We start from the raw sequence: 24,941 nt of genomic DNA on the forward strand, positions 1-24,941 counted from the left end.
ATCAACAAATACCGACACCAAATGGATGCCCCAGGGACGAGGGATCCAGCCGAGTCCCACACGGGCGGTTCCAGGAGGGGGAGGGGAGACGGCCCAGGCTGCTGGCCGCCAGGCGGGGAGCTCGGGGAGCCCGGGAGCCTGTGATCGGACCCCGTCCCGCACAGAGGGGCGTGGCCGGCGGTCAGCTCGTCCACGTGAGCCACTCGGGCCCGTGAGGCATCCGTCTGTCTATCGGAGCCGCACCGTCGGCATCCCCGGGAAGGGGTCTCTGAGTTAGGACCGAGCTCAGAGACCGGCTGTCGGTGCCCGTCTTATAAGTTCCCATCGGAGGAGCCTGGGGTGAGAGACAGATCGGGGGCGGGAGAACGCAGGGGGAACCTCTGGGATTGGATGGGAAGTGACGTGACAGACACGCCCTTCTTCACTCAGCTGGGAGCAGAGTTAATGGTCCACCAGGAACAGGATAACAGACAATGAGAGGGCGGGGCGGGGGTCTGGAAAAGGGGGCGCCCCCTGACATTCCAGAGGCCAGTGCTCTGAGATGCAGGAGACACAGACGGGCCTCATTGGGGAAGATGGCGGCGACCCTCAGCGACCCTCCCATATAACCTGCCTTCAGCCAGCATGTTTCACCTCCACCCATCCGTGCGAGGCCATAGGCAGGCTCCCTGCGCCCTCCGGCGCCCCCAGGCCACGTGTGGAGGGGAGGCGGGGAGAGGCCGCTGAGGGGGACCCAGGAGGAGCCGCAGGGAGTCACCGGGGCCTCGTCACGCCGCCCTCTGGGAGGGCCGACCAGGGCCTCCCCGCTTGGAGGGAGGGAGGGAGGGGACAGACAGAGAACCGTCCGCATCCGACCAGGGCTGGGGAGGAGCCCTGGACCACAATGGAACCCGGGACCCTCAGTCCACAGGCGGCGCTCTGCCCACTGAGCCACACCGGCCACCTGGCCTCTCCGTGGTAACGCAGGCGGTCCCTTCTCCGCCTCGCCTGCCTGCCCCCCGGCTCCGGTCGCTGGGGGAGCATCTCCTCTAGCCCCCAGCGAGGCTCCAGCCCCAGTCCTGGCCTGGGAGGAGGGCAGGCAGCGTGGGACAGGCCACTGCTACCACCGCCCCACCTCACCCCCCTCCCCAACCCACCCCACCTCACCCCCATCTCATCCCCCACCCCACCCCGCCCCACCTCGCCCCCCGCTGCCATGAGACCCCGGCAGCAGGCCTGCTGTCTACCGGCACAGGCTCCGCTCCCCACTGTCCCAGGAGGGACAGAGATGACAGACAGAAGGGCAGACGGATGAATGGGGGGAGGGAGGGGGAGGGATGGGCTGTAGATGATGAATGAACAGATGCATGAATGACGGGATGAAAGGAAGGACGGGCGGATGGATGGCTGGTTATGGATCAAAGGGAAGATGAGCAGATGGATGGGTACGTGGAGGGCGGATGGGCAGGTGGGTGGTTGGGGGGTCAGTGGGTGGGGAGTAGGGGGGCGAATGGGCAGGTGGGTGGGGGGTAGGTGGGTAGGAGGTAGGTGGGTTGGAGGTAGGTGAGTGGATGGGCGGGTGAGTGGGTGACGGAACCCGAGGGCGGAGGGGCAGGTGGATGGGACAACACACGCTCTGACCTAAGAAAACAAGGAAAACAAACAAGAAAACAAAGGCTCGAGGTTAATATTTGGCTTCCGGTTGCCATGCCAACACAAACATCCAGGTCGGAGCAGTAACGGAGATGACTAACCCGGCTTTGCCGCTGCTTTTAGAGTTAACGTTAACGTGCGGCTGGCCCGGCGCTCAGACAGCCTCCCGGCCTCCCGGGAGCCGGCCAATCACGGCCTTTCCTCCGGGAGGAGCCGCCGGAGCCGAAACTCACTCGCTGACCCCTGGCCAGCCCATCCCCTGGCCAGCCATCCCCTCGCCCTGTGAGGCTGGGCCTGCTGCTCCCAGGGACGGAGGAAATGCTCATCTGGGGGCTCCCCCTCGGGGACGGCCCCCCACTCCCCCTCCCAGACCGGACCCCCCGCCCGGGCCCTGAAGGCCCAGCGGCCTGTGGTTGGGGCCTGAGAGGGAGGTGACCGGCCCGGCTGCACGGGAGCAGAGGCAAGCCAGGCCGCACAGGGGAGGAGACGGGGGGAGACGGGGGGAGACGGGGGGAGACGGGGGCTGGTCTGAGGACCCGGTCTGAGAGGCACCGAGGACGCCGCTGTTTCCTGTTTTTGTCGAGTATCTGCTTCCATCCCCGTCCGCTCAGTCAGGGCCGCGCCCTGTGAGCTCATGGCCGGCCCTGCACCCCGAGACCCGCAGCCACTGCACCCTGCACCCCACTCCGCCCAGAGCCACTGAACCCGCAGCCACTGCACCCCACACCACCCAGCAGTCCACCCCCCACAGCCCTCCACCCGCCATGGCACCTCACCCTGCAGCCCGCCGCCCTCTGCTCATGGAACCCAGAGGTCAGGGGAAACAATAGCGTCCATTGTCCCAGGGGCGCTGGCCAGGCCGGAGGACTCACAGACACACCCTCGGACGGACGGGACCCACTGCTGGGGGGGGGGGGTGACCTGCACAGGGCGCGGCAGGGAAGGCCGAGCCGGGAGCCCAGACCGACAGGGCCGCGGCGGCTCTGCGGATGGACGGACCTGCCAGACGGGCTCAGGCTGGGCCGGACGGGCAGTCCCAGCGCCGGTCACAGTCGGAGGGGCAGGAGACAGAATGGGCTGCAGGACGGGGCAGGGCCGGGGCCAGGAGGGCAGCGGGTCTTCCCGCCGCCCCCAGCGAGGACAGAAAGCTCAGGAAGCGTTCTTCGGTTCCTCTCATCGGGCGTGGCCGAAGGAGGCGCTCCTTTGTTTAACGGCTCCGGCTGGGGGAGGATTAACAAAAGTTTGAACCTTCCCTCCAGGCCCAGCTGCTGTGGCTCCGCTGCCTGGAGCCGTCCTGGCCCAGGCCGGGCACACAGCCAGGTTGTGGGTTCGATACCCGGTGGGGGCACATAAGGAGGCGATCAATCGATCAATCGATCAATGGATGGATCGATGTTTCCCTCTCCCCCCTCCTCTAAAGTCAGTAAACCATCCTCGGGGAGGAACAGAACGGCCCGGAGGGAGAGGGGACCCCGGCTTTAGGAGGAGAGCGACCCCTCCTGCCTGAGACGACCAGGAAGGGGCCGCCCACCGAACCCCGGTTCCAAGGCCCCGTCCCGGCCAACCGCACGGATCCCCGAGATCAGGCTCCCCGAGACTGAACTGGCCGAGGGGAGCAGCGCTTCGGGGTGCAGGGGAGGGAGGCTGTGCGTCCAGAAGCCGGGGGCTGGGGGCCGGGGGCCGGGGGTCGCAGGACGGAGGGGGCAGTGGGGGGGCCGGGGCTGCGTGTCCAGCTGAGCCCTGGCCGGGGCACAGACCGGGGCGAGGGCCTCTGACAGGAAGGAAATGGCCGGGCAGCAGAGCGGGAGGAAGCCTGCGGCTCCAGAGGGCTTTCGCTGGGGTCCACGATAGGATTCACCTGCAGGCGGAGGCGCCGAGACGAGACCCACCTGATGGCAGTCCAGAGGCGGGGCGGCCGGCTCCCAGCCCTGCCGCTGCGGGAGGCTCCCGGCCCGGCCCCCTCGGCTCCCGGCCCTGCCGCTCCCAGACCAGCCCCCTCGCTGGAGAAGCTGACATTTGAGTTTAATTTCTTCCCACGAAGGACCCCCCCCTCCCCCCCCCCCCCCCCCCCCCCCCCCACACACACACACACACACACGGGGAGCAGCTGGGCCACAGCCTGCCAGGCAGGGCTTCCCAGATCTGCCAAAAGCAGACAAAGACATTCCAGCCCAGAACAAAGAGGAAGGGGGGGGGGCTCATTATCGGCAAAGACAGGTCACACCCCACAGGGCAGGCAAGCCCGAACCCTCCCACGTCCTGTGATCGATGAGGCTCTTGTTTTTCCTGAAAGACAATGCGAGCGGACGGGGGAGAGGGGGCTGTACGAGATGAACCGAAGGACGCGTACACATGCGTACACACGTAACCAATGGACACAACACGGGGGGGGCATGTGCGGGGGCAGGGACGGCTGGGGGAGGTCAAGGGGGGGGAAAAGGAGACATACGTACTATGTGTAATGCTTCGAACAATAAAATATAAAATTTTTTAAAATGGGGAAGAAAAGAAAATGGGTGCAAAGGTCAGAACTGGGCCCGCCCGTGGCGTGGCCGGTCCTGCAGGGGGGCCCCCACCGCTCCCCGAGGCGGCTCTGAGCGCCTGCGGGCCGGGCTGCCGAGGCGGCGGCGGTCACCGGTGGCAGTCAGGGGCACGCCCCCCGGAGTCTCCGTGAGGGCGACCCGGGGTCACCGGAGATCGCGGGGTGGGTTCTGGGGGTCAGTGCCCCCGTGTCTCTACCCTGCAGGGCGCTGAGAGACCAAGCAGCCAGGCAACAATGTCCAGAAACCGATCAAAGTACGACAATGGGTCTTTATCCGGACCGGGAGCGCGGACCGAGACCGACTCAGACCGAGACGGACTCGGAACCAGCCTCCCTCCCTCGGCCCCACTGGGACCGTCCGCCTGGCACCCCAGGACCGTCCGCCCGGCACCCCGGGACCGTCCGCCCGGCACCCCGGGACCGTCCGCCCGGCACCCCGGGACCGTCCGCCCGGCACCCCGGGACTTGCTCTGCTTGTGGTAGCATCTGAGAGACACCAGGACTCAGGGAGGAAAGAGTAACTTGAATTTTCAAAATTAATCCCAAGAAAGAATTCACGCTGTGGGTGATACTACACAATAATCAATAACCAATAATCACGCCGGGGAGAACACGCACCGGCTGGGGCGTTCCTTCCCACACCAGAGGAGCGTCTGCCAGCAGCACAGGCGTGCGAGGGTGTCGGGGTGCAGCGCCCCGAGCTCACCCCGTCCCCAGCACAGCAGGTCCCCGGCCGACCAGCTCCAGGGAGACTCCGATGTCCTCCCCCCACGGCGCCCCATTCAGACAGGTGCAGCTGCTTTTTAAAACACACGCATTTTTTATTGATGTCAGAGAGGCAGGGAGAAGGGGAGAGAGAGAAACCTCAACGACGGGAGAGAATCCTGGATCGGCTGCCTCCTGCACGCCCCCCTGGGGATCGAGCCCCAAACCCAGGCCTGTGCCCCGACCGGGAATCGAACCGTGGCCTCCTGGTTCGTAGGTCGAGGCTCAGCCCCTGAGCCATGCCAGCTGGGCAAGTTTAGCTGCTTTTAAGTTACATTTACCAAAAAAAAGTAAACTCAACGTAGACGCCTCGTTTCCATGTGCCCCAAAGTGGCAGGATCCTGGGCTCAGTGACCTGGATCCCGGTCCGGACCAGGTGCTGGGCCCCGAAGACCATGAGCCTGCCCCCCACCACACACACACACACACACCGGGAGGGGAGCCGAGGCCCGGTGCCAGGCACCGCCGGCCCCAGACGTGCCTCCCCGTCTGTTCCTGGTTCTTCCCGTGGCCAGCACGCAGGCACCTGGGCCCCAAAGGCTGAGGGCCGGCCCGCCCGCATGCCCGGCGACGGGCACAGACAGCAGCCCCTGCCACAGGGCCCAGACCCCAGAGCCGCCTGGAACCTCCGCAGCCCAGCCCTTCTGTCCCCCAAGCCCGTTCCTGTTCAGCTTGGAAGTCAGGTGCCGTGGAGACGAGCAATCAATCACTAACGAAAACCAGAGCAAGGACAACTAGCCGTGATCACAGCTGTGTGCGGGGCAGAGGCCTCCTGTGATCCTCCCACAGATCCCCCACAGACAGGTCCCCCCATGGACAGATCCCCCCCATGGACAGGTCCCCCCCACAGACAGGTCCCCCCACAGACAGGTCCCCCCACGGAGAGATCCCCCCCATGGACAGGTCCCCTCCCACGGAGAGATTCCCCCACGGAGAGATCCCCCCACAGACAGGTCCCCCCACGGAGAGATCCCCCCCATGGACAGGTCCCCTCCCACGGAGAGATCCCCCCACGGAGAGATCCCCCCACAGACAGGTCCCCCCTCAGACAGGTCCCCCCACGGACAGATCCCCCCACGGACAGGTCCCCCCACGGACAGATCCCCCCACGGACAGATCCCCCCACGGAGAGATCCCCCCACGGACAGGTCCCCCCCACGGACAGGTCCCCCCACGGACAGATCCCCCCCACAGACAGGTCCCCCCACAGACAGGTCCCCCCATGGACAGATCCCCCCCATGGACAGATCCCCCCCCACGGACAGGTCCCCCCCCACGGACAGGTCCCCCCACGGACAGATCCGCCCACAGACAGGTCCCCCCCACAGACAGGTCCCCCCACGGACAGATCCCCCCACGGACAGATCCCCCCACGGACAGGTCCCCCCACGGACAGATCCCCCCACGGACAGGTCCCCCCTCAGACAGATCCCCCCCACGGACAGATCCCCCCACGGAGAGATTCCCCCACGGACAGATCCCCCCTCAGACAGATCCCCCCCACGGACAGATCCCTCCACGGACAGGTCCCCCCTCGGACAGATCCCCCCCACGGACAGATCCCCCCACGGACAGGTCCCCCCACGGACAGATCCCCCCACGGACAGATCCCCCCACGGACAGATCCGCCCACGGACAGGTCCCCCCACGGACAGATCCCCCCACGAACAGATCCCCCCACGGACAGATCCCCCCACGGACAGATCCCCCCACAGACAGATCCCCCCACGGACAGATCCCCCCATGGACAGATCCCCCCACGGACAGATCCCCCCTCAGACAGGTCCCCCCTCAGACAGATCCCCCCACGAACAGATCCCCCCTCAGACAAATCCCCCCTCGGACAGATCCCCCCACGGACAGATCCCCCCACGGACAGATCCCCCCACGGACAGATCCCCCCTCAGACAGGTCCCCCCACGGACAGATCCCCCCACGGACAGATCCCCCCTCAGACAGATCCCCCCACGGACAGGTCCCCCCACGGACAGATCCCCCCACGGACAGGTCCCCCCACGGACAGGTCCCCCCACGGACAGATCCCCCCTCAGACAGATCCCCCCCCACGGACAGATCCCCCCTCAGACAGATCCCCCACGGACAGATCCCCCCACGGACAGATCCCCCACGGACAGATCCCCCCTCGGACAGATCCCCCCACGGACAGGTCCCCCCTCAGACAGATCCCCCCCACGGACAGATCCCCCCACGGACAGATCCCCCCACGGACAGATCCCCCCACGGACAGGTCCCCCCACGGACAGGTCCCCCCATGGACAGATCCCCCCACGGACAGATCCCCCCACGGACAGGTCCTCCCTATGGAGAGATCCCCCCACCGACAGGTCCCCCCACGGACAGGCCCCCCCACGGACAGGTCCCCCCACGGACAGGTCCCCCCACGGACAGATCCCCTCCCACGGAGAGATTCCCAGACCCCCCACCCCCACCCCACAGATCCCCTCCACGGACAGATCCGCCCACCGACAGGTCCTCCCTATGGAGAGATCCCCCCACGAACAGGTCCCCCCACGGACAGGTTTCCCACAGACAGACACCCCCACGGCTTTGGGCCGCTGGGAAGTGAAACGGAGCCGGTGCCCGAACTGGCGCGGTGCCCGCTGGTCTGAGAGGGGGCCGCCCGGTGAGTAACGGTCCGGTGAGACGGGTGAGTCAGGTTCGGGGGTGGCGGGGTGCGGGATGGAGTGAGATCTCAACAGGCGACCAAGCGGCCTGCAACTCACAACTCACACACGCTTGTTTCCAGCTGTGCGGCCGGCAGGATGGGGTCCCCCGACCCGGGTGCGCCCTGCAGCCCCCGCCCCCCAACCGGGCGCCTCCAGCCGCCCCGGCCGGGTCCACGGAGGACCGAGCCGCCGGCTCCGGACAAACGGCCCCGAATCCCGGGAACCGGGGCAGCGCCCCCCTCCCGGCCCGACCCCGCTCCTCCCCAGCGCCGGGGGCCCCGCAGGCGGCACCCCATTCCCGCCTTTTCTCCCCAAAACGCCCTCGGGACGCGGGAAGGGCTCGGGCCCCGCTTTCCCGCCGCCTCCGAGGCGCAGCGTCCGCGCGGGCGGGTTCCTCCGCCCCCGGCCCGCAGGTCCCGGCGGAGCAGCCCGCCCGGCGGTGGAAACTATGCCCGGCATCCGCGCGCAGGGGCCGGCGTCCAGCGCCGGAGGGAGCGGCGTCCAGCGCCGGGGGGACCGGCATCCGGGAAGGCACGGCCTCCGCCCCCGGCCGCCCCTCAGCCGGTCCGCGCCTCGGAGACCCGCGCCCTCGGGTCCCGGAGCCCCGTCCGGGGGCGGATCGGGGCCGAGCGGGTCCGCGGCGTCCGGTCCACAAGCGATCGGACCTCGGCGCCAGGTGCGCGAACAGGCTCCCCGGGAGGAGCGGCGGGAGAAGGGAGAGGGGAGGGAGGGCGCACGGAGGGGGCGGAGGGGAGGCGAAGGGAGGGGGACCCAGCGAGCGGGGCTTCCCCGGCTCCTCCACGACGTGCCCGGCGGCGGGGATTCCGGCTCCGAACAAAGGCGGCTCCGGAGGCCGCGCCCCGCGCCCGGGTCCGCCCTCCGCGCCGCCGGCCGAGCGGACAAAAGCCCGCGGCCCCCCGGTCCGCCCAGCCCCCGACACCCGCTCCCCCGCCCGGGGCTCCAGGTTCCCGGCCGAGATCGCAGACCGTGTGCGCCCCAGACCCCTGAGCCCCCTGCCCCGGCCCCGGCCCCGCGCCCCCGGCCCCCTGCCCCGGCCCCCCCGGCACCGGCCCCCGACTCCGCGCCCCGGCCCGCCCGGCCGCACTCACAGGATGGAGGTCGGCGGCGCCACGGCGGGCACGGCCTCCAGCAGCAGATGCATGCAGCGCACGGTGCTGCGGAAGCACAGGCAGCGGCTGGGGCACCCCGCGCCCGGCCTCTGAGCCTCCGCGGCCGGCGGCGCCCACACGCCGCACAGCAGCAGCGCCAGCAGCAGCCGGGGGCGCGCGGGGCGCATGGCCATGGCTCCGGGGCGCACGGCCATGGCAGGGGCACTGCGCTCGGACGGGCGCTCGGACGCACAGACCGTGGAGGCCCCGCGCCTCCCAGGCCGGCTCTGACTGCCTGCCGGCCCGCTGCCTGCGGCCTAGTCCCGGCTGCGCGGGGGGCGGGAGGCGGGGGGCGCACATGCGCGGCTTCCCCGTCCCACCTCCACCCCCACCTCCCCGGGGCCGGGCCGGGCGGGGCGGGGCGGGGCGAGGACCTCCGGCCCCACGTCCGCACGCTGGGTCCCTCCCTCCCTCCCTCCCGGGGGCCAGGGGCTCAGTCCCAGATCTGCCCTGGGCCCCTGTAGGCCGCGGATCCCACATGTGTGCGAGGCGTTTGTTGTTTTATGAAACTTCCCGAGCGTTTCCCCGTCCCAGGCAGGAGTCCAAGTTGGTGCTCCCTCCTCCTCCTCCTCCTCCTCCTCCTCCTCCTCCTCCTCCTCCTCCTCCTCCTCCTCCTTCTTCTCTCTCTCTCTCTCTCTCTCTCTCTCTCTCTCTCTCTCTCTCTCTCTTTCTCTCCCTCTCTCCTCTCTCCTCTCTCTCTCTCTCCTCCCCCCTCTGTCTCTGTCTCTCCTTTGCCTCTCTCTCTACACACACACACACACACACACACACACACACACAGGGAGCTGGGCAGCCCGCCTGAGACCCCTGGCCTGTTAACAGCCCGCCTCCTGCCCCTGCCCCTCCAGGCACCGCTGGGAGCAGAGCCGGTGCAGGGCCAGGGCCAGGCCGGGCTGGGATGCCCCAGGCCCCGGGCGCTCCCCTGTGGTCACAGAGGAAACCCGCTCACCACAGCCCACAGCAGGCTGGGTGAAGCCACGGGAGGTGCACAGACGAGGAGGGAGGGAGGAAGAGGCTGGTTACAAATACGTCTGCGGTTGCATTCTGACACTTTACACATATTTCCCGGCTCCACTGGGTCCTCCTCTTGACAGGTTAGCTTTGACCTGTGACCCTGTCCCGACCCCTCCGTTCCAAGGGGGACCCTCAGTGCACCCCGTAGGCGTTAGCTTCTCTCAAGCTCACCTGCCGTGACCAGTCGTGACCTTGACTTTAGGGGTCACGGTGTGGCACCCAGACAGCAAACACTAACCGGGGTGGCGTGGAGGCATCTTGTTGGGGGCTGGTGTTGGTTAACTGCCACGTGCTGGAGCTAAGGAGACCCCCCTCGTCATGTCGTGGCCTCAGCCCGCGGAGTAAGGTATTAAGTGAAAATCCCAGGAAGAGACTCAGCCTGGAGTCAGTAGCCCCCGCTCCTGAGTGCGAGTCCCTGGCCACCCTGGGATTGGGGCCCTGCCAGCACCCACAACTGCATGAGCCAATTCCTTAAACTCTACCTGTCCACCCCTCCTTCCTTTCTTTCTTCCTACATCCTATCCATCCATGTATCCTTCTATCCACCCATCCATCCATTCATCGTCCATCAACCCACCCACACACCCATCCATCTACCCACCCACCCACCATCCACCCACCATTCATGCACCATCCATTCACCCGGTGTTCACCCACTCACCCACCATCCATACCAGAGTTTGCTCTTCTCTGGAGACCCCTGCCTGGCACGCAGCCACATGCAGGGCATTGGGTGTGGAGCTGTGGTGGGGGTGAGGGCCACACCTCCATGATTCGGGCCTGGAGGAATTTACATTCAGCAATGAGCTCTTACATGGAGCTGGATTGCTGGAGGAATCTGGGTCTTTGTTCGTTATTTCCCACGTCTGCCCTGTAAAGGCCTGCGGGGGCCTTGCACTCTGGGATCCTGACCCTCCCTGAAGCCTCGGAGATTTCTTTGCCCTGACCCAGGTGAACTTAAACTCTACCCCCTCCCCCCAGACCACTCTCCACAGTGATTACCAGCCCAGGCCTGTTACCGTCCACAGCGAACATCCCCGTCAGCTGCGCTGATGCCACGGGCCCGTTTGCTCGGTTAGATCACCACCCAGAGGAGCAAAGGCTAAGGAGTGGAGGGAGCGCCAGCACCTCCATCCGGTTCCCTCAGAGCCGCCTCCGTGAGGTTCGGTGAAGCCTGGAGACTCAGAGACACCGTGCACCGAGGCCGGTGCCGCCTGCAGTGCCGGAGGCTGGGCCTCTGAGAGGCCACGTGTGGAAAGCGCCTGCAGGGCGCCATTTCCCTCCAAATCTAAAAGGGCCTGGCCTAGGGGGGGCCTCAGTGGTTGAGTGTTGACCTATGACCCAGGAGGTCAGGGTTCCATTCCTGTCAGGGCACGTGCCCAGGTTGTGGGCTCCATCCCCAGTGGGGAGCGTACAGGAGGCCGCCGATCCATGCTTCTCTCTCATCATGGATGTTCCCATCTCTCTCTCCCTCTCCGAAGGCAGGGCCGCTGAGGAACCCAGGCCCCGGCCTGTGGCTGCCCAGAGGGAACCCCCACGTGGAGGCCAGTCTCCTGGACAGGCTGCAGAGAAGGGCAGGGGAGGTCTCAGCTCGGGGTGTTTTCCCACCAAAGCCGTGCTGCTCGGACCACAGCCGCTCCAACCCAGCACTCACACACGCGCCCCGTGGCCCGACCCTCTGCTCCCAGAGTTCTTGCAGGCCATCGAGCCAACCTGCCGCAGGTTCTGAAGCAGCCGGGCTGGGACAGCTTGCTAGAGGAGTGAGCGTGTGCAGCAGGGTGTAGTGAGGGGGGCGCATGAGGAGGGGGCTGGAGGCACCACTGTGGCAGGACCAGAGGGCGGGATGCACAGACGGGGTGTGTCCTCCAGGTGCAGACTGAGGGGGGTGTGTCCTCCAGGTGCAGACTGAGGGGGGTGTGTCCTCCAGGTGCAGAGATTGGGGGTGTCCTCCAGGTGCAGAGATGGGGTGTGTCCTCCAGGTGAGCCTGACAGGGTGTGTCCTCCAGGTGCAGACTGAGGGGGGTGTGTCCTCCAGGTGCAGAGATGGGAGTGTGTCCTCCAGGTGCAGAGATGGGGGTGTGTCCTCCAGGTGCAGACTGAGGGGGGTGTGTCCTCCAGGTGCAGAGATGGGGTGTCCTCCAGGTGCAGAGATGGGGGTGTGTCCTCCAGGTGCAGAGATGGGAGTGTGTCCTCCAGGTGCAGAGATGGGGGTGTGTCCTCCAGGTGCAGAGATGGGGGTGTGTCCTCCAGGTGCAGACTGAGGGGGGTGTGTCCTCCAGGTGCAGACTGAGGGGGGTGTGTCCTCCAGGTGCAGAGATGGGGGTGTGTCTTCCAGGTGAAGAAAGGGGTGTCCTGTGACCTCCTGGCGGCGAGGGTAGTGGGTTGCTGAATTCTGGCTGGAAGTGCGGGAGGAGAGAGGAGGGGAACGGAGGGGCGGGGTGGTGACAGGCAGCCCTGCTTTTGAGGAGGGGGTGGAGGAGACTTAGCTCCCCGGGGACAAGGGCACCCCTCCCTCATCACCTTCCGAAGCCCCAGCCCCAGGCACCATCCCACTGGGGCTTCGGTTTCAGAACCTGAAATCGGGGGGAGACACTGTCACTTCCACGGCCATCTCCATGGGAAAGGACTGTCTGGCAGGAAGAAGGCTGAAGGTGGAGCCGCACTCACACGCCCGCCTGTAACCGGGAGCTCCCACCCCTCCTCGGGCCTCGGCTGCCACGGCCACCAGCACTGACCTGACCGGCATCCGTCTGCTTTTAGCGCCTTTTCTCAGGGTCCTGGATGATGCTTTAACGACTGCATTTCCGAGTCGGTGTCTGGTCCCAGGACACTGGGTTTACAGAGGAATCCGGTCCATCTTCTGCTTTTTAACAATTTAACAAAACGGGTTAAAAATCAAACCGGCAGCCACAGCGGTTATGGCGGAGCCCCAGTGCCTGTGTCCACAGCTCCTCCTGCCATTGTCCTGCCTCTGCCTCAGCTCACTGTCCCCCAGGGTCAGCCCTCAGGAGGAGCCGAGGCCTCGGGGTGCAGAGGTCCGGGGACCCACTGACCTGAGCTGGTCTGGAACGAGGGCAGCGAGGCCGTGAGGAGGAAAGCAGGGGGATCCTCACAGACAGACGCCGCCCGGGCACCTCGGCCTCCTGTGTGTGGGGTTCAGACGTCCCCGCCCTGGGGGGAGCTCACGGAGACACCTGACGTGTCCTGGGGGCAGCGACACCCGGGGAGAGCTCACCCTCCCCTGGGACCCGCACGGCGTGGCCCGGAAAGAAAACGCAGACGCTGGTTAGAGATCCGTCGTGCTACAAATGTGGCAACACCTTTTATTCAGAGGAAAGATGTGTGAACATCAGCATGACAAAGTTTGTACAAAGTTCACAATTTAAAAATGAAGTATCACTGCAACTCGTGATTCCACACATTTTAGCAAAATTAAAGTGTCAACAAACCCATGCCGTGTCGTACAAAAATAAATCAAACTTCAGTTCCACAGAGCACAATAAATATTTATACAAAATTCTGTCTTAATAAATGGCCACGTAAGTTAACTTAGAAATGAATATGAACAATAAGTTATAATAAATAAACTCTGATGACTCACGATAACCCATATGGAAGGTCAGCATTCTAGCATGGACACCGCGGTCCCCTATGAACAGTCACAGGTAACTGATTGGATATTATTACCAATGTCAGGTGAGCAGCAGATTTGTGCTTAAAACCCCTTTCCATTGCACACGGGTGATAACAAGAATCCGAAACCGAGACTACCTATTACTCTACGGGAAGCATCGCTATATGGCGGGAAGCTGCAGACACAACGGGGATGCAGGCGCCGATATGAACAGTGGCGGCGGCCGGGGCGTGGCGCGGGCCCGGCGTCAGCTCTCGAAGGCGATTCTGAGCGCGGCAGCCACAACCAGGCTGGCAGAGAGGCCCCGGGCAGCTGCGGAGCCCCGAACACACGCCTTCTCCCAGCTCGCCGCGGAGTCCTTGTGAGAGCGGGCGTGTGTGCGGGCATGTAAAGTGCCGCTGGGTGTGGGTATGTACATGTCCAGGAGGTCGGGCATTGGATCAGAGTCTGCGGGAGGCCCGCGCCCCCGGCACGGTGTCGGGTCCGCCCGCGGGCCCCGGTCCTCCGGGCCCTTGCCGCGAGGCTGGGACGCGATTGCACACCTCCGCTCGGACACAGAGGACAGGTGAGTGCAAATAGTCGACTGGCACGTGGTGGGGACAATGACCCTGTAAGTCCTGTTCTGCTAAAAATATTTTTTAAATTTTTACAAAACCCATCTTTTTTTCATAACAAAATTTTAAAGTACGTTTGTACTTCCTGCGTAACACCAAGACATGGAGGAAGTGATGCACGACCCGGCCGCGAGCCCTCGGGCAGACGGTCGGTCCCAGGTTGCCGGGGACTCGGCGGTCTCCAGGGCGGACACAGCGGGGAGCTCGTGTCAGAGAAAGTGCTGACGTACCTCCAGGACAGCTGCGTGGACAGCAGGTCGGACTCCGGGGCGGGGAGAGAGCTCTCAACGCACCACAGGCTCACCCGGAGCCGATGTCAGCGGAGACACGGTTCTGAGCAGCTTTGCCACCGAATTCAGCAGAAAATCCAGTTCCGTAACTCGAAGACTCATAAGTCCTTTCCCTTTATGCCCCAAATGCAAAATAATAACAACAGCAACGACAGTGTCTAAGGGGGAGGGGAACAAACACTCGGACGTGACCCCGGAGCCGAGGGAGCGGACGCCCTGGCCGGGCTCCCTGCAGCAGAGCCGGTGGAGCAGGGCCGCGGGAGGGAGGGAGGGAGGGAGGGCTCAGAGTCACTGGGTGAGGGGTCTTCGCTGCCTCCTGCAGCCCCTGCGGGCGCTCCGGTCCCGGGTCTCACACGCCACGCTCAGGAGTAAACCAGAAAGTGCCGTGTGAGCCGCATCTTCTGGCAAGTTCCATGGCTGACGGCCTTACAACACACCACTCATCTCATTTCTTACAGTCAGTCCATGTGCCATTTCCTTGGAATGCAAAAAACCTCACTTACTGCCCCCACCATACACCATCCTCCTAAAACAAACAAACAAAAAATCACATAATATTTCCAAGCATCGTTCAAAAATAAAGCATTTTTTTGCAAACAATTCTTGCTATGAAACAATATGCACACAAAATGTACTTCTTAAATTCCATAAAATCCCCCGCCGCGAGGCGAAATGGCGGTGTCTGGACTGTGGCGGCAGCCACCTCAGGGTCATTCAAAGCCGTTTCTCTGTGTCCATTTCAGTTCAAAATACTAAAACACGAACCACTAAGCATTAAAAAGAATGTACACTCTATTTGATCCGCTTACCTCTTCAGAAATATATATATATCCCCCCCGATGTGCATACATGAGCAGCTATGAACGTTACATGGAGAACACACTATGTCGGCTCATGTGAACATACAAAACGTGAATGTGTCCACCTATCTGCAGGCGCTACTTAAAGCAGGACGTGAGGCCGCGGCAGTCTCGGAGCGGACACTCTCGGACAGACATGCGCACGGGTGCGCGCGGGCGGGGCAGCAGCAGGGCGACAGGCGTCCTTTCTAGCAGGTTCCGCCATACGTCACTGAGCAGCTGGTCAGACCTGAATTCCTCTCACAGCCTGCTTTATATTTTCCAGGAGGGCTTTATTTTCTGGGCTCTGATAACGATCTTGATTTGTATACATGTCCGTCAAAGTAGTCACGTATGCATCAAAATTTTGTTCATTGATTGGGTCCTACGAGATATTAAATAGTAGTTCATACACAGCTTTTACTTTCTTAATAGGATATTCACATCAGCATAAAAAGCATCACCGCCTAGGCCGCTGTCTGCACCACGGTTACAGCTCCTCGGAGCACACTCACTCTGCGGGCCCGGAGCGGCCACCGGGCTCCAGCAGGCAGTGCCACGGCGGCGGTCACCACAGACATCTCCTCCCGGGGCGCCGGCAGGCCCAGGGCCCGCCTGCACGCCCAGTCACTTACCAGGAGGCAGCCGAGTGGCAGCCAGACCGTGGGTCAGGGCCTGGCCGGGCGGACAGGTCGGGAGCGGACTCAGTCACTTACCCGGAGGCAGCTGGGTCTTGGACTGGGGGTGGGGGCGGCCGGGCGGGCACTCGGGGGAGACTGCTCACTCACCATGTGCGGCAGCTGGATGTTGGCCAGACTGTGGATCAGCGACTGGCTCAGGTTCGCCAGCTCGTGGAGCAGGGACTCGTTCTGCTGCTCGATCACTTTGTTCTCCTCCTCGATGGTCTTCAGGCTGCTCTCCATGGTGGTGATCTGAGAGGCACAAAGTGGACACCGGGAGTGGGCACCGCCCGCAGGCCGGGGCACGTCTACCGGTGCAGAGAGTGGCCCCCTTTGCTGAGATGAAAAGTTTCCAAGCTTAAGAGCCTGTCATTTTAAGACGGTGGCCTTCCTGCTCATCCCACACAAACACCAGAACCAGGTGACCGACGGCCATTGACTCAGCAACGCCACCCCTACAACGCAGAGACCGGCGTGGGGGGGGCCAAAGGGCGCCTCCCGGTGCTCGTCCCCCGCCTGTGCCCGCGGGTGGCGGGGGCAGCTGCGGCCTGGGGGGTGGTGGGGAGGAGATGGCTGCGGCCCGGGTGGGGGAAGGGGGAACTGACCTGAGTCCTGAGCTTGATCATGTCGGCCTCCATCTGAGAGTTGGACTCATTCAGCTCCTTGATCTCCTCGTCCAGCTGTTTGATCTCTTCGTCGTTCTCTATGCCTGCCCCGGCGAACAGAACCCAAGTGGTTACAGCTCTGCTCGGGGCACACCACCCGAGGATCCCGTTTTCTTATTGGAGACTAGTGACCGGTGCACACTAGTGATTCATGCACCCCGAAAGGAAATTGATTAGAAGGTGGCTGGTGAGGTGGGACTGGGTGAGCCGGGCTGGGCACGCTCTAGAGCCACCCTCCTGTGGTTCCTCCCCAGCGTCTGCAGAGGAGCAGGCCGAAACCGGCTCTCCGACATCATCCCATGAGAGATCCCGAGTGTGAGAGGGCACTCTGCAAAGCTGCTGTCAGAGGGAGTGGAACACAGACCAGGTGTGCAGTGACCAGGCTCAGGGGTCAGTGCTCCAGCACATCATAACCCACGGCCGAAGGTGGAATCGTGTGGCTCCCTTCTCTCTGGTTTCACAGTGCATCACCCGAGAACCACAGCAGCTCGGCAGCTCCTGTGTGGAGTGTCTGCCCCCTGCTGATTAGTGTGCATCATAGCAGCCGGCTGGCCAGCTGGACACTTAGCATATTAGCCTTTTATATATATACATAGAAAATAGTCACGGGTGTGTGTCCTTCTGTGTGTGTCCTTCTGTCCCCAACCCTGCCCTCCTTTCGGTTAAGAGCCCTAAAACCAGACGCCATCAGCCGGGGTGCACAGACCACACTGGCCAGAGCCGAGGGGTGACCTCACTCAGCTGGGAGCACCTCAGGGACGGAAACCTTCCTCGGCTCTGCACCCGTCCTGCGGGGCCAGAGTGCTGGCTGGGGTTACAAGTCACTTCCCGCATGTGGGCACGTGCACAGGGATGGGCCTGCAGGTGGCGCCCCCGAGGCTGGCACGTCCTCCACGCCCGATGGGGGGCAGCACGCAGAGGAATGGACTTGGCCCATGGATCAGGAACCCAGACCCGGGGGCTCAGAGTGAAGGCGGAGCGGAGGGGCCCAATTCTGCTCCTTGGAGGAGGCTGGACGGGCGCAGAGGCACCAAAGGGGGGGTCTCGGGGAGAAACCGCTGGAACCCCTGGTGTGGGGCCCTGGACATTGGCGGAGACCTGGTGAGAGGTGATGGGTGCTCTGGGGAGGACTCTCTCCCGGGTAACAGGCTTTATCCTGAGGGCAGACCTGGTCCGTCCACTTGGTCTCTGACTGTGCCTGGCTGTGTAAGCCAGAGGACTGAGCGCCGGCCTGTGGCTGCGGCCGGTCCTGAGCCGGGGCGGGGTTGGTATGAGTGTGCATGGTGATGTGGATGTGGTGGTGGTGGTGTGGATGTGAGTAGTGGTGAATGTGGTGTGAGTGTGGGTGGTGTGGGTGGGGGGTGATACGGGGTGGGTGATATGGGGTGGGTGATACGGGGTGGGGTGGGGTGGGATGGGCAGTAGGGGTGGTGTGGTATGGTATGTGGGTGTGGTGATATGGGGTGGGTGGTGGTGAATGTGGTGTGAGTATGGGTGGTGTGGTTGGGGGGGTGACATGGGGTGGGTGACATGGGGTGGGGGTGATATGGGGTGGGTGATACGGGGTGGGTGGTGGTAGTGGTGGGGGTGGTGGGGGTGGTGGTGAGTGGGGGTGCATGTGGTGTGGGTGGTGTGGGTGACATGGGGTGGGTGATATGGGGTGTGAGTGGTGTGGTTGGGGGTGACATGGGGTGGGTGATATGGGGTGTGGGTGGTGTGGGTGGGGGTGACATGGGGTGGGTGACATGGGGTGGGGGTGATATGGGGTGAGGGGTGACATGGGGTGGGTGACATGGGGGTGGTGTGGGTGGGGCTGATATGGGGTGAGGGGTGACATGGGGTGGGTGACATGGGGGTGGAGGGTGATATGGGGTGATGCCGGTGGGTTACCATTGCTGGCGCGCTGCCGGATGGTCAGCATCTGCTCCCCGGACAGCTTGGCCTTCTTCATCGCCGACGTGGCCCGGGGGCAGCCGGACAAGCTGGGGGAGACGGGAAAGGCATCAGTCTGGGTCTCGGAGTGGACACGGTTCTGAGCGGCCCGGCACTGCGTCCTCTCCTTCGGCTGCTGTGGCTCAGGCCACGTGGACACAGTGGGGCCGCGGGCTGGGTCCCCCAAGGGCGGAGGGAGCCTCGCTGTGGCGTGGACGGGTGACACGGACACGCGGTGGGTTAGAACTGAGAGCCAGGCACAGAGGCAGGCAGCGAGCTCGGTGCACTCAGCCTCTCGGGGGAAGCACCTCGCTGCCCCCGGAGCCGCTTGGAAGTGGGCGGCGTCTCCTCTGAAGGCTCCAGAGCTGTACCCCCCCCCCCCCGGACGAGGGCGGGGTCTGACCCTCCCTCGCTCGGGCTGCCCTGCGCGGAGCTGGTCAGCAGTCCGGGGGCTGATGGCAGCTCCGCTCCGGCCTCCTCCTCCCGTGTGCACGCTCTGCACGGGAGCACCGGGCGGCCGCGGCACGTGGTGACGAAGCTGCACACACAGTGCGAACGCGGTTACATCCGGCCGACAACTGTGCAGTCTCCTGGTGCGGCGCGGCCGTCCACGCACAGGGGGTCTGTGCCTGCACCGCCGCCGACATGCAGATCGCTGTGGGCGTGACGGACTCCGTGACCACGGGCAGCAGGCTTCCGAGTTTGCTCTGAGCGTGAGCTCTCCACGCAGCTCCCAGGGAGCTGTGCTGGTCCTGGGGACGGCCCTGGGCCAGGAGTCTCCAAACTGTTGCTCTTCCCTGGACTTTGCTGACGGTGCCTCTGGATTTGCAGGGGACGGGGCAGCGGGTCTCAACCCAGAGGGGTGTCACCAGCCCCAGCCCCAGCCCTCTGCACCCCCCAGGGCAGCCTCCAGGGCAGCCCCCAGAACTCCAGGGAGCAGACGGGGCCGGAGGCGCCGAGGGCCAGCGAGCCATCTCCTGAGGGCTGTCCGTCAGGGACCAGTCTCAGGGGTGTTTCCTGAGCTGCCTGCTCCTCAGGCTGCCCCGTCCCCTCCTCACTGTCCCCTCCTCGCCTGGCTCGCCCCTCGCTGGCCCTCCTGGGAGTGCGCCTCCCCTAGCAGAGCCGGTCCTCGAGCCCTCTGAGCGGGTCCCTCTGCAAGGGACCTCCGCCTCCCCGTCCCCGCTGGGCGACACGCCCGCAGCGGGAGCGCAGGAAGTGCCTGTGTGTGTGTGCATGTGCGTGCGTGCATGTGTGTGTGTGTGTGTGTGTGTGTGCTCCCCGCATCCTCCCAGCGGACCCCCACTCTGCTCCCCAGGTCTGTCACTCACAGGGCCAGTCTGTGGCCCGCAGGACCCAGCAGGGCCCCACTCAGCAGCCCTGCCTCTGGGCCGCCAGCTCCGCCTCGTGGGCCTCCTTAGCGGTCTCTCCACACCCAGAGGCCTGTCTGTCCTCTGTCCTCAGGGACCCACCCGCCAACAGGTCTGAGCCCAGTGGTGGGTGCAGATCCACATCGCACACTGGGTGCCCCCAGGATCCTGCCTGGGACCCAGGGGCCAGGATAAAGTTACAGAGTGGCCGGGAGAGTATCCCGTACAGGAGCGCACAGAAGCCAAAGCAAGAAGCCAGGGCTCTGGCTCCCAAACCTGGTCCGTCACACAGACCCCAGGCCCTCACCGAGGCTCAGAACCCTTAGCTCTCAGGCCGGGGTGATGTCTGCCAAATAGGCTGCAGGCAGCCCCACCCGCCAGTGCCTGCCCGCCAGCCTGCAGGAGATCTGGAACTGCAGGCCTCCCTGCGGGTCCCTGCGAGGGCGCAGCGCCATCTGGTGGCGGATCAGGGAAAAGGCGCACATTACACATTGGTCTCTGGGAGTGCAGTCTGAGACGGAGGTCCAGAGGCTGCCTGGGAAACCGCTGACAGAAGGACGCTCGGCCCGGCCGTCCTGTTCTGGGCAGCAAACTGTTAACCGCCCTGTGCCTCCCGCCTTGGGCCGGCGGCTGCCCTGGCGCCAGCACCAGAGGCCCCGGGCAGGTCCCTGCAGGAGCTGGGAGAGCAGGAGGCCACAGGGCCTGCAGGGGCTCCTTCAGGAGACACCCCCCCCTTCTCTCCCCGGAACAGCTAAGGAGCAGGAGTCCAGGGTGGCGGCTGCCGCTGGGAGGGAAGGAGCATGGAGAGCCGCTCGGGGGTGTGGCTGGGACACTTGCTCAGGGAAGTGGGGAGAGGGCGAGCACCCCAGCCAGGCCCATGTGCTCAGCTCCCAGGAAATGCACCTCCTTCGCACGACTGCGCATGGCCTGCCTCACTGTCTGTTCTCCCCCCACCCCCCTGAGACCCTCACTGAAGGGGGGCCAGGCAGCAGGCCCGTGTGGCCAAGCTCCGGGTCCAGGAAAGAGGCGGAGTCCGCAGAGAGCCGCTCCCAGAGGGGACAAGAGGGAACCCTGAGATGGACATGCCCGAGGCCAGTTGTTGGTGCAGCAGGATGGGGGCCAGCTCTGTGGTCCGGAGCCACGGCCCGGCTCTCCCCCGCCACCTAGTCACTGGACAATGAACTTTCCAGCGGCCGACAACGCCGCCTCCTGGTCTCTCGTGAGGATTAGCACTCAGTCTAGAGTTCATTGTCGCTGGGCTGCGTCCCCCATCAGCCCACGTCCAAATGCCCACGTCCGAATGCCCAGGGCCTGTGACCAGGACCATGCTGGAACTGCTCACGTCCAGATGGAGGATGGGGTTGGCGGGGCCCTGGCCGATGCCTGTGTCCTTGTAGGAGGAGGGTCGTTTGGCACAAACACAGACTGAGGCCAGGTGACGACGAGCAGAGACGGAGGTGAAGCATCCTCCAGCCAAGGCCCCCTCTGCCCCCGAGTTCTGGCCTGGCGGGAACTGGGAGAGGCAGATGTGGGGGAGCAGGCCTATGGGTGTCAGGGTGGCTCAGGGCACACACAGGAGTCCTTAGCGGACGCTGCTCCTGTCCAGGGCGCCCCGGTCCCACGGGCTCTGTTGTCAGTGAGTGACCAGACCGCGGTGTGGACACAGCTGCACTGAGGCCAGGGCCAGTGGCAGGGACAGGGCCTGTGGCACGGAGACTGGAACCCTGGAGTCTGAGCTGTCCTCTCCCAGGGTGTCCTGGTGGCTCTGTTCAGGAAGGGCTGCTGTGAGGAGAGCAGCGGGAGGCGGGGCCCTGCTGGGGCCTCAGGATGCAGGGCTGCCGGGCCTGTAGGCTCGGACCGGACCAAGAACACCGACAAGCTGGCCCTCGGCCCGGGCGATAGAGAGGGGGGGTGTGAAGTACTTCGGGGAGTCCGGGGCACAGTGCTGTCTGCCTGGCAGGGACGCCGGGGAGCGGAAGGGTGGAGGCCTTGTCTATGGGAGGGAGCCCAGCTGTGACCTGCGGCCTTTCCCTCTCACCAGCCCCAGGGGATTCGCAGTTTGACAGATGCTGGATCTGAGCTCCTCCCTCCCAAGTGCTCACGGTCCGACATAACCGGCTGATGGAAGTGAGAGCGCGCCTGAGGGGTCTGGGCAGCGGGCAGCGGGCAGCACAGGGCGGGGCCGGAAACTCGCTCCCAGGTGCATCCGACAGACCAGCGCGAAGCCGCCTCCAGGGGCAGTGAATTCAAACCCCTCCCGAGGCTCCAGTGACGAGGACAGCAGGCCCGGGCGCAGGAGGGGCTCCGAGGACTCCCCCGGGCTCAGCGAGAGCGGCTTGGACCTGGCCTCCCGGTGCTGGCCTCTGTCTGCCCCTGTGGTCTCGGTGGAGGAGGCCACGGCCGCAGCCAGAGGGAGCAGAGGCCGGCCTCCGTGCTCACGGCAGACATGAGCGTCACTGCGGCCGAGGTCCTGGGCCTTCCAGGGCGGCTGGTGCGCACCCATGCGCTTCCCCTCGGGGAGAGCAGCTGGCGACGGTGCAGGTCACTGATGCGGTTCCTTGGACACTCGCACCGCCAAGCGCTGGGCTGGGTCCCACAGGCGAGGAGGCGGGTGCGAGGCCTGGGGCCATGGGTGAAGCCACCGCAGGGCCTTGGTTAAGTCCCAGCCAACGATTGGAGGGAGAGCATCGGCGACCACTTGTCAAAATGTAAACTAGCGTTTTGGTTCTTGGCCTGTGTCTGAGGAGGTGTCTGTGGCAGGAGCCTGTCCTGTACCTCCCACGTCTACAAAGGAGGCTGGCCGTTTGCAGGCACCCAGCCGGCTCCGCAGGAGGAGGAGGCAGCGGAGCTCCAGTGGGTGGGTCATCCATCCCAGGATGATGCCCCCCGCCTGCCAGCCCTGCCGTGCAGACACCTGATACCCTGAGACCTGCTTGGAGAACGGAAAGGCTGGCGCAGGGCTGGGATGGGAGGTGTCTGCCCCTGGAGGCTGGAGGTCCAAGGCAGCCTCTGCCCAAGGCACGTCCTGGGAGGAGACAGGCAGCCTGCCCCGATGAGAGCTGGGCCGGGACATGAGCTGGGCCGGGACGTGAGCTGGGCCGGGACATGAGCTGGGCTGGGACGTGAGCTGAGGTCAGAGAGCAGAAGTCTCCCCCTCCCCTTAGGCCCACGCACCCGTGTGCACCATTTCAAGTTTCTGAATCACTGTCTTAATTCTAAACAGTCTTCCTGACGGAGCGGGACGCTCACGGCTGCACGTGGGAACATGCCCTTCCTGTGGCTGCCCTCCGCTCTGCCCTCTGTGCTCATGTGGCTCTGCAGGCGCTCACGGTGTGCAGCCAGCATAGCAGAGCAGGGAAGGAACAGCTTGAACCCTGCCCCCCACACGCCCCCCAGCATGGTGTCTGTGGGGCCAGCAAGAGCTTCAGTTCCTCCTCACACCCTCCCAGCCCGGTTTCTGAGGAGCCAGGACATGAAGCCCATGGACGCACTGCCCTCTGACTTGTCCACCAGGATCCTGACCCTCCTGCAAGGAGCCTGCTCAGCCACTGACTCAACAGAACGGGCCTCTTCTGAGACCGTCTGACTGCACAGCGTTCCCCTTACGTGAAGCAGGTTAAAAGGAACGGGCCGACAGCTCTTCTGGGAACTTCCTGCTCTGTCTTTGGCTCAGCCGTTCGAGGCGAGACCCTAGCCCAAGACCAGCCTTGTCCCCGGGGCCACTGCGTAGCTGCACCTGCAGAGGCCCCTGCCCAGCCCCTGGACACGCTTCCTCGGTGTGGAACGCACATGCTTTCCCAGCGGGCCTCACACAGGGAGAGCGGAGGCGGGGGCGCTCCTACACCCGCCTGGCCTGAGCCCGCGCGGCCCCAGGAAGGCCGGCCAGGGGCACTCACCTGCGGTGTGTGAGGAAGCTGCCGCTGACGTGCCCGGAGCCATCGCACCCGGGCGTGGGACAGGACATGCCCTCCGTCTTGACCGACTTCCAGGAGAACTGGGAGCCATTGAGGTACCCATCCTTTTGCCTCTTGGCCGCCAGGGGGCAGCCGGAGGCGCTGCGGTGGGAGGCGTACTTGCCGGTGATGTGGCCCTGGCCGTCACACCCGGGAACGGGGCACCTGAAGCAGACAGAGGAGACAGCTTTGCTGCCTGGCCCACAGAGCGGGAGGCCTCGCAGCATAGCCTCCCTCCGCGCCTGCCAGGCAGCAGCAGACGGAGAAGGCAGCTGGGAGCACCACCGAGCGGGACCTGGCTGTCCAGGGCCGGTGTCTGCTGACGAGATTCCACCGCTGGGCAGAGCCACGGCTTTTGTGGAGGAAATATGTCAGGACAGTGGGAAGCTGCGGGTTATTTTCAAAAAGGCTATTGCATAAACTCGTGTTCTCCCAGGAGCTGGAACACGTTTGCGTGGCCATGTTCTCCGGAAGCAGGAGAGCGGGTTTAACGGAGGCCCCTGGGGCAGTGTCAGCACAGAGCACGCCACGGGGACACCTGGGTAATAGCGGGAACGGCCACGGGCTGGGCTGCAGCTCCCCGGGGCTCAGGGTCTTCTGGAACTTCTCACGAGGCTACAGCAAAAGGCCGCACACAGCCGGGCCGCAGACACCGGAGCGAGCTCACGGCTCCTCAGGGCCCAGGCGGTGGGTCTGGCCTGCATTTGTTCTTAAAACAGTAAAGTTACATGCCATACAATCTGCATTGCCTATTTATTTTGATACATTTTAATAATTTTATTTTAATAACAATTTTTGCAAAGACACAGAGTGAGGTTAAAATCTCATGGAGACAGCGCCAGGCTTATCATATGGATGTTTGAGACCCAGGCTCGCTGGACGCCGGTTCGGCGCGAAGGCCTGGGTGAGTGGGAGGGCAGACGCTCGGCTCCAGCCCCCCATGCCAGGAGCCTCGGTCCCGTGAGCGTGGGTGTAGCTACATGATCTCCTGAGCCAGGTGCCAGCTCAGTTCTCACCCTGACACTGTGTTCAACACCTGCCTCCGCTTTCCCGGATATAGACTGTGCTTTGCCCGGGGGAAGAGGCCTTTTGGGGCTTCACTTACTCAGAACATCGAGCTGATGGGTGTTTGCAAAGCACGTCAGCTACAACGTGGAC

The 24,941-nt window shown here is 64.5% G+C and overlaps 2 protein-coding genes across 14 annotated transcripts in view; both read right to left on the bottom strand.

Annotated features, from left to right (window-relative positions):
* Positions 1 to 9,121, bottom strand: part of PXDN (peroxidasin) — a 45,096-nt gene extending 35,975 nt beyond the window's left edge. For both annotated transcript variants that reach the window (XM_084900056.1, XM_084900055.1), the window contains exon 1: positions 8,736 to 9,121. In XM_084900056.1, the coding sequence (XP_084756182.1) occupies positions 8,736 to 8,950 (215 nt within the window). In that variant the 5' untranslated portion in view covers positions 8,951 to 9,121. The remainder of the gene's footprint in view (positions 1 to 8,735) is intronic.
* A 403-nt stretch (positions 9,122 to 9,524) lies between these two features.
* Positions 9,525 to 24,941, bottom strand: part of MYT1L (myelin transcription factor 1 like) — a 268,531-nt gene continuing 253,114 nt past the window's right edge. For 9 of the 12 annotated variants that reach the window (XM_084900059.1, XM_084900058.1, XM_084900065.1 and 6 more), the window contains 5 exons: positions 23,727 to 23,948; positions 18,422 to 18,513; positions 16,472 to 16,575; positions 15,975 to 16,118; positions 14,316 to 15,571 (listed from right to left, as the gene is read on the bottom strand). In XM_084900059.1, coding sequence (XP_084756185.1) covers positions 15,431 to 15,571; positions 15,975 to 16,118; positions 16,472 to 16,575; positions 18,422 to 18,513; positions 23,727 to 23,948 — 703 coding nt within the window. In that variant the 3' untranslated portion in view covers positions 14,316 to 15,430. Of the gene's footprint in view, positions 9,827 to 14,315; positions 15,572 to 15,974; positions 16,119 to 16,471; positions 16,576 to 18,421; positions 18,514 to 23,726; positions 23,949 to 24,941 lie in introns of those variants that run through there. The other 3 variants (XM_084900067.1, XM_084900066.1, XR_014796441.1) reach the window with 2 other exon arrangements.

The sequence above is a fragment of the Pipistrellus hanaki genome (genome assembly GCF_964339955.1).
Source record: "Pipistrellus hanaki genome assembly, chromosome: 12".
Lineage (NCBI taxonomy): Eukaryota > Metazoa > Chordata > Mammalia > Chiroptera > Vespertilionidae > Pipistrellus > Pipistrellus hanaki.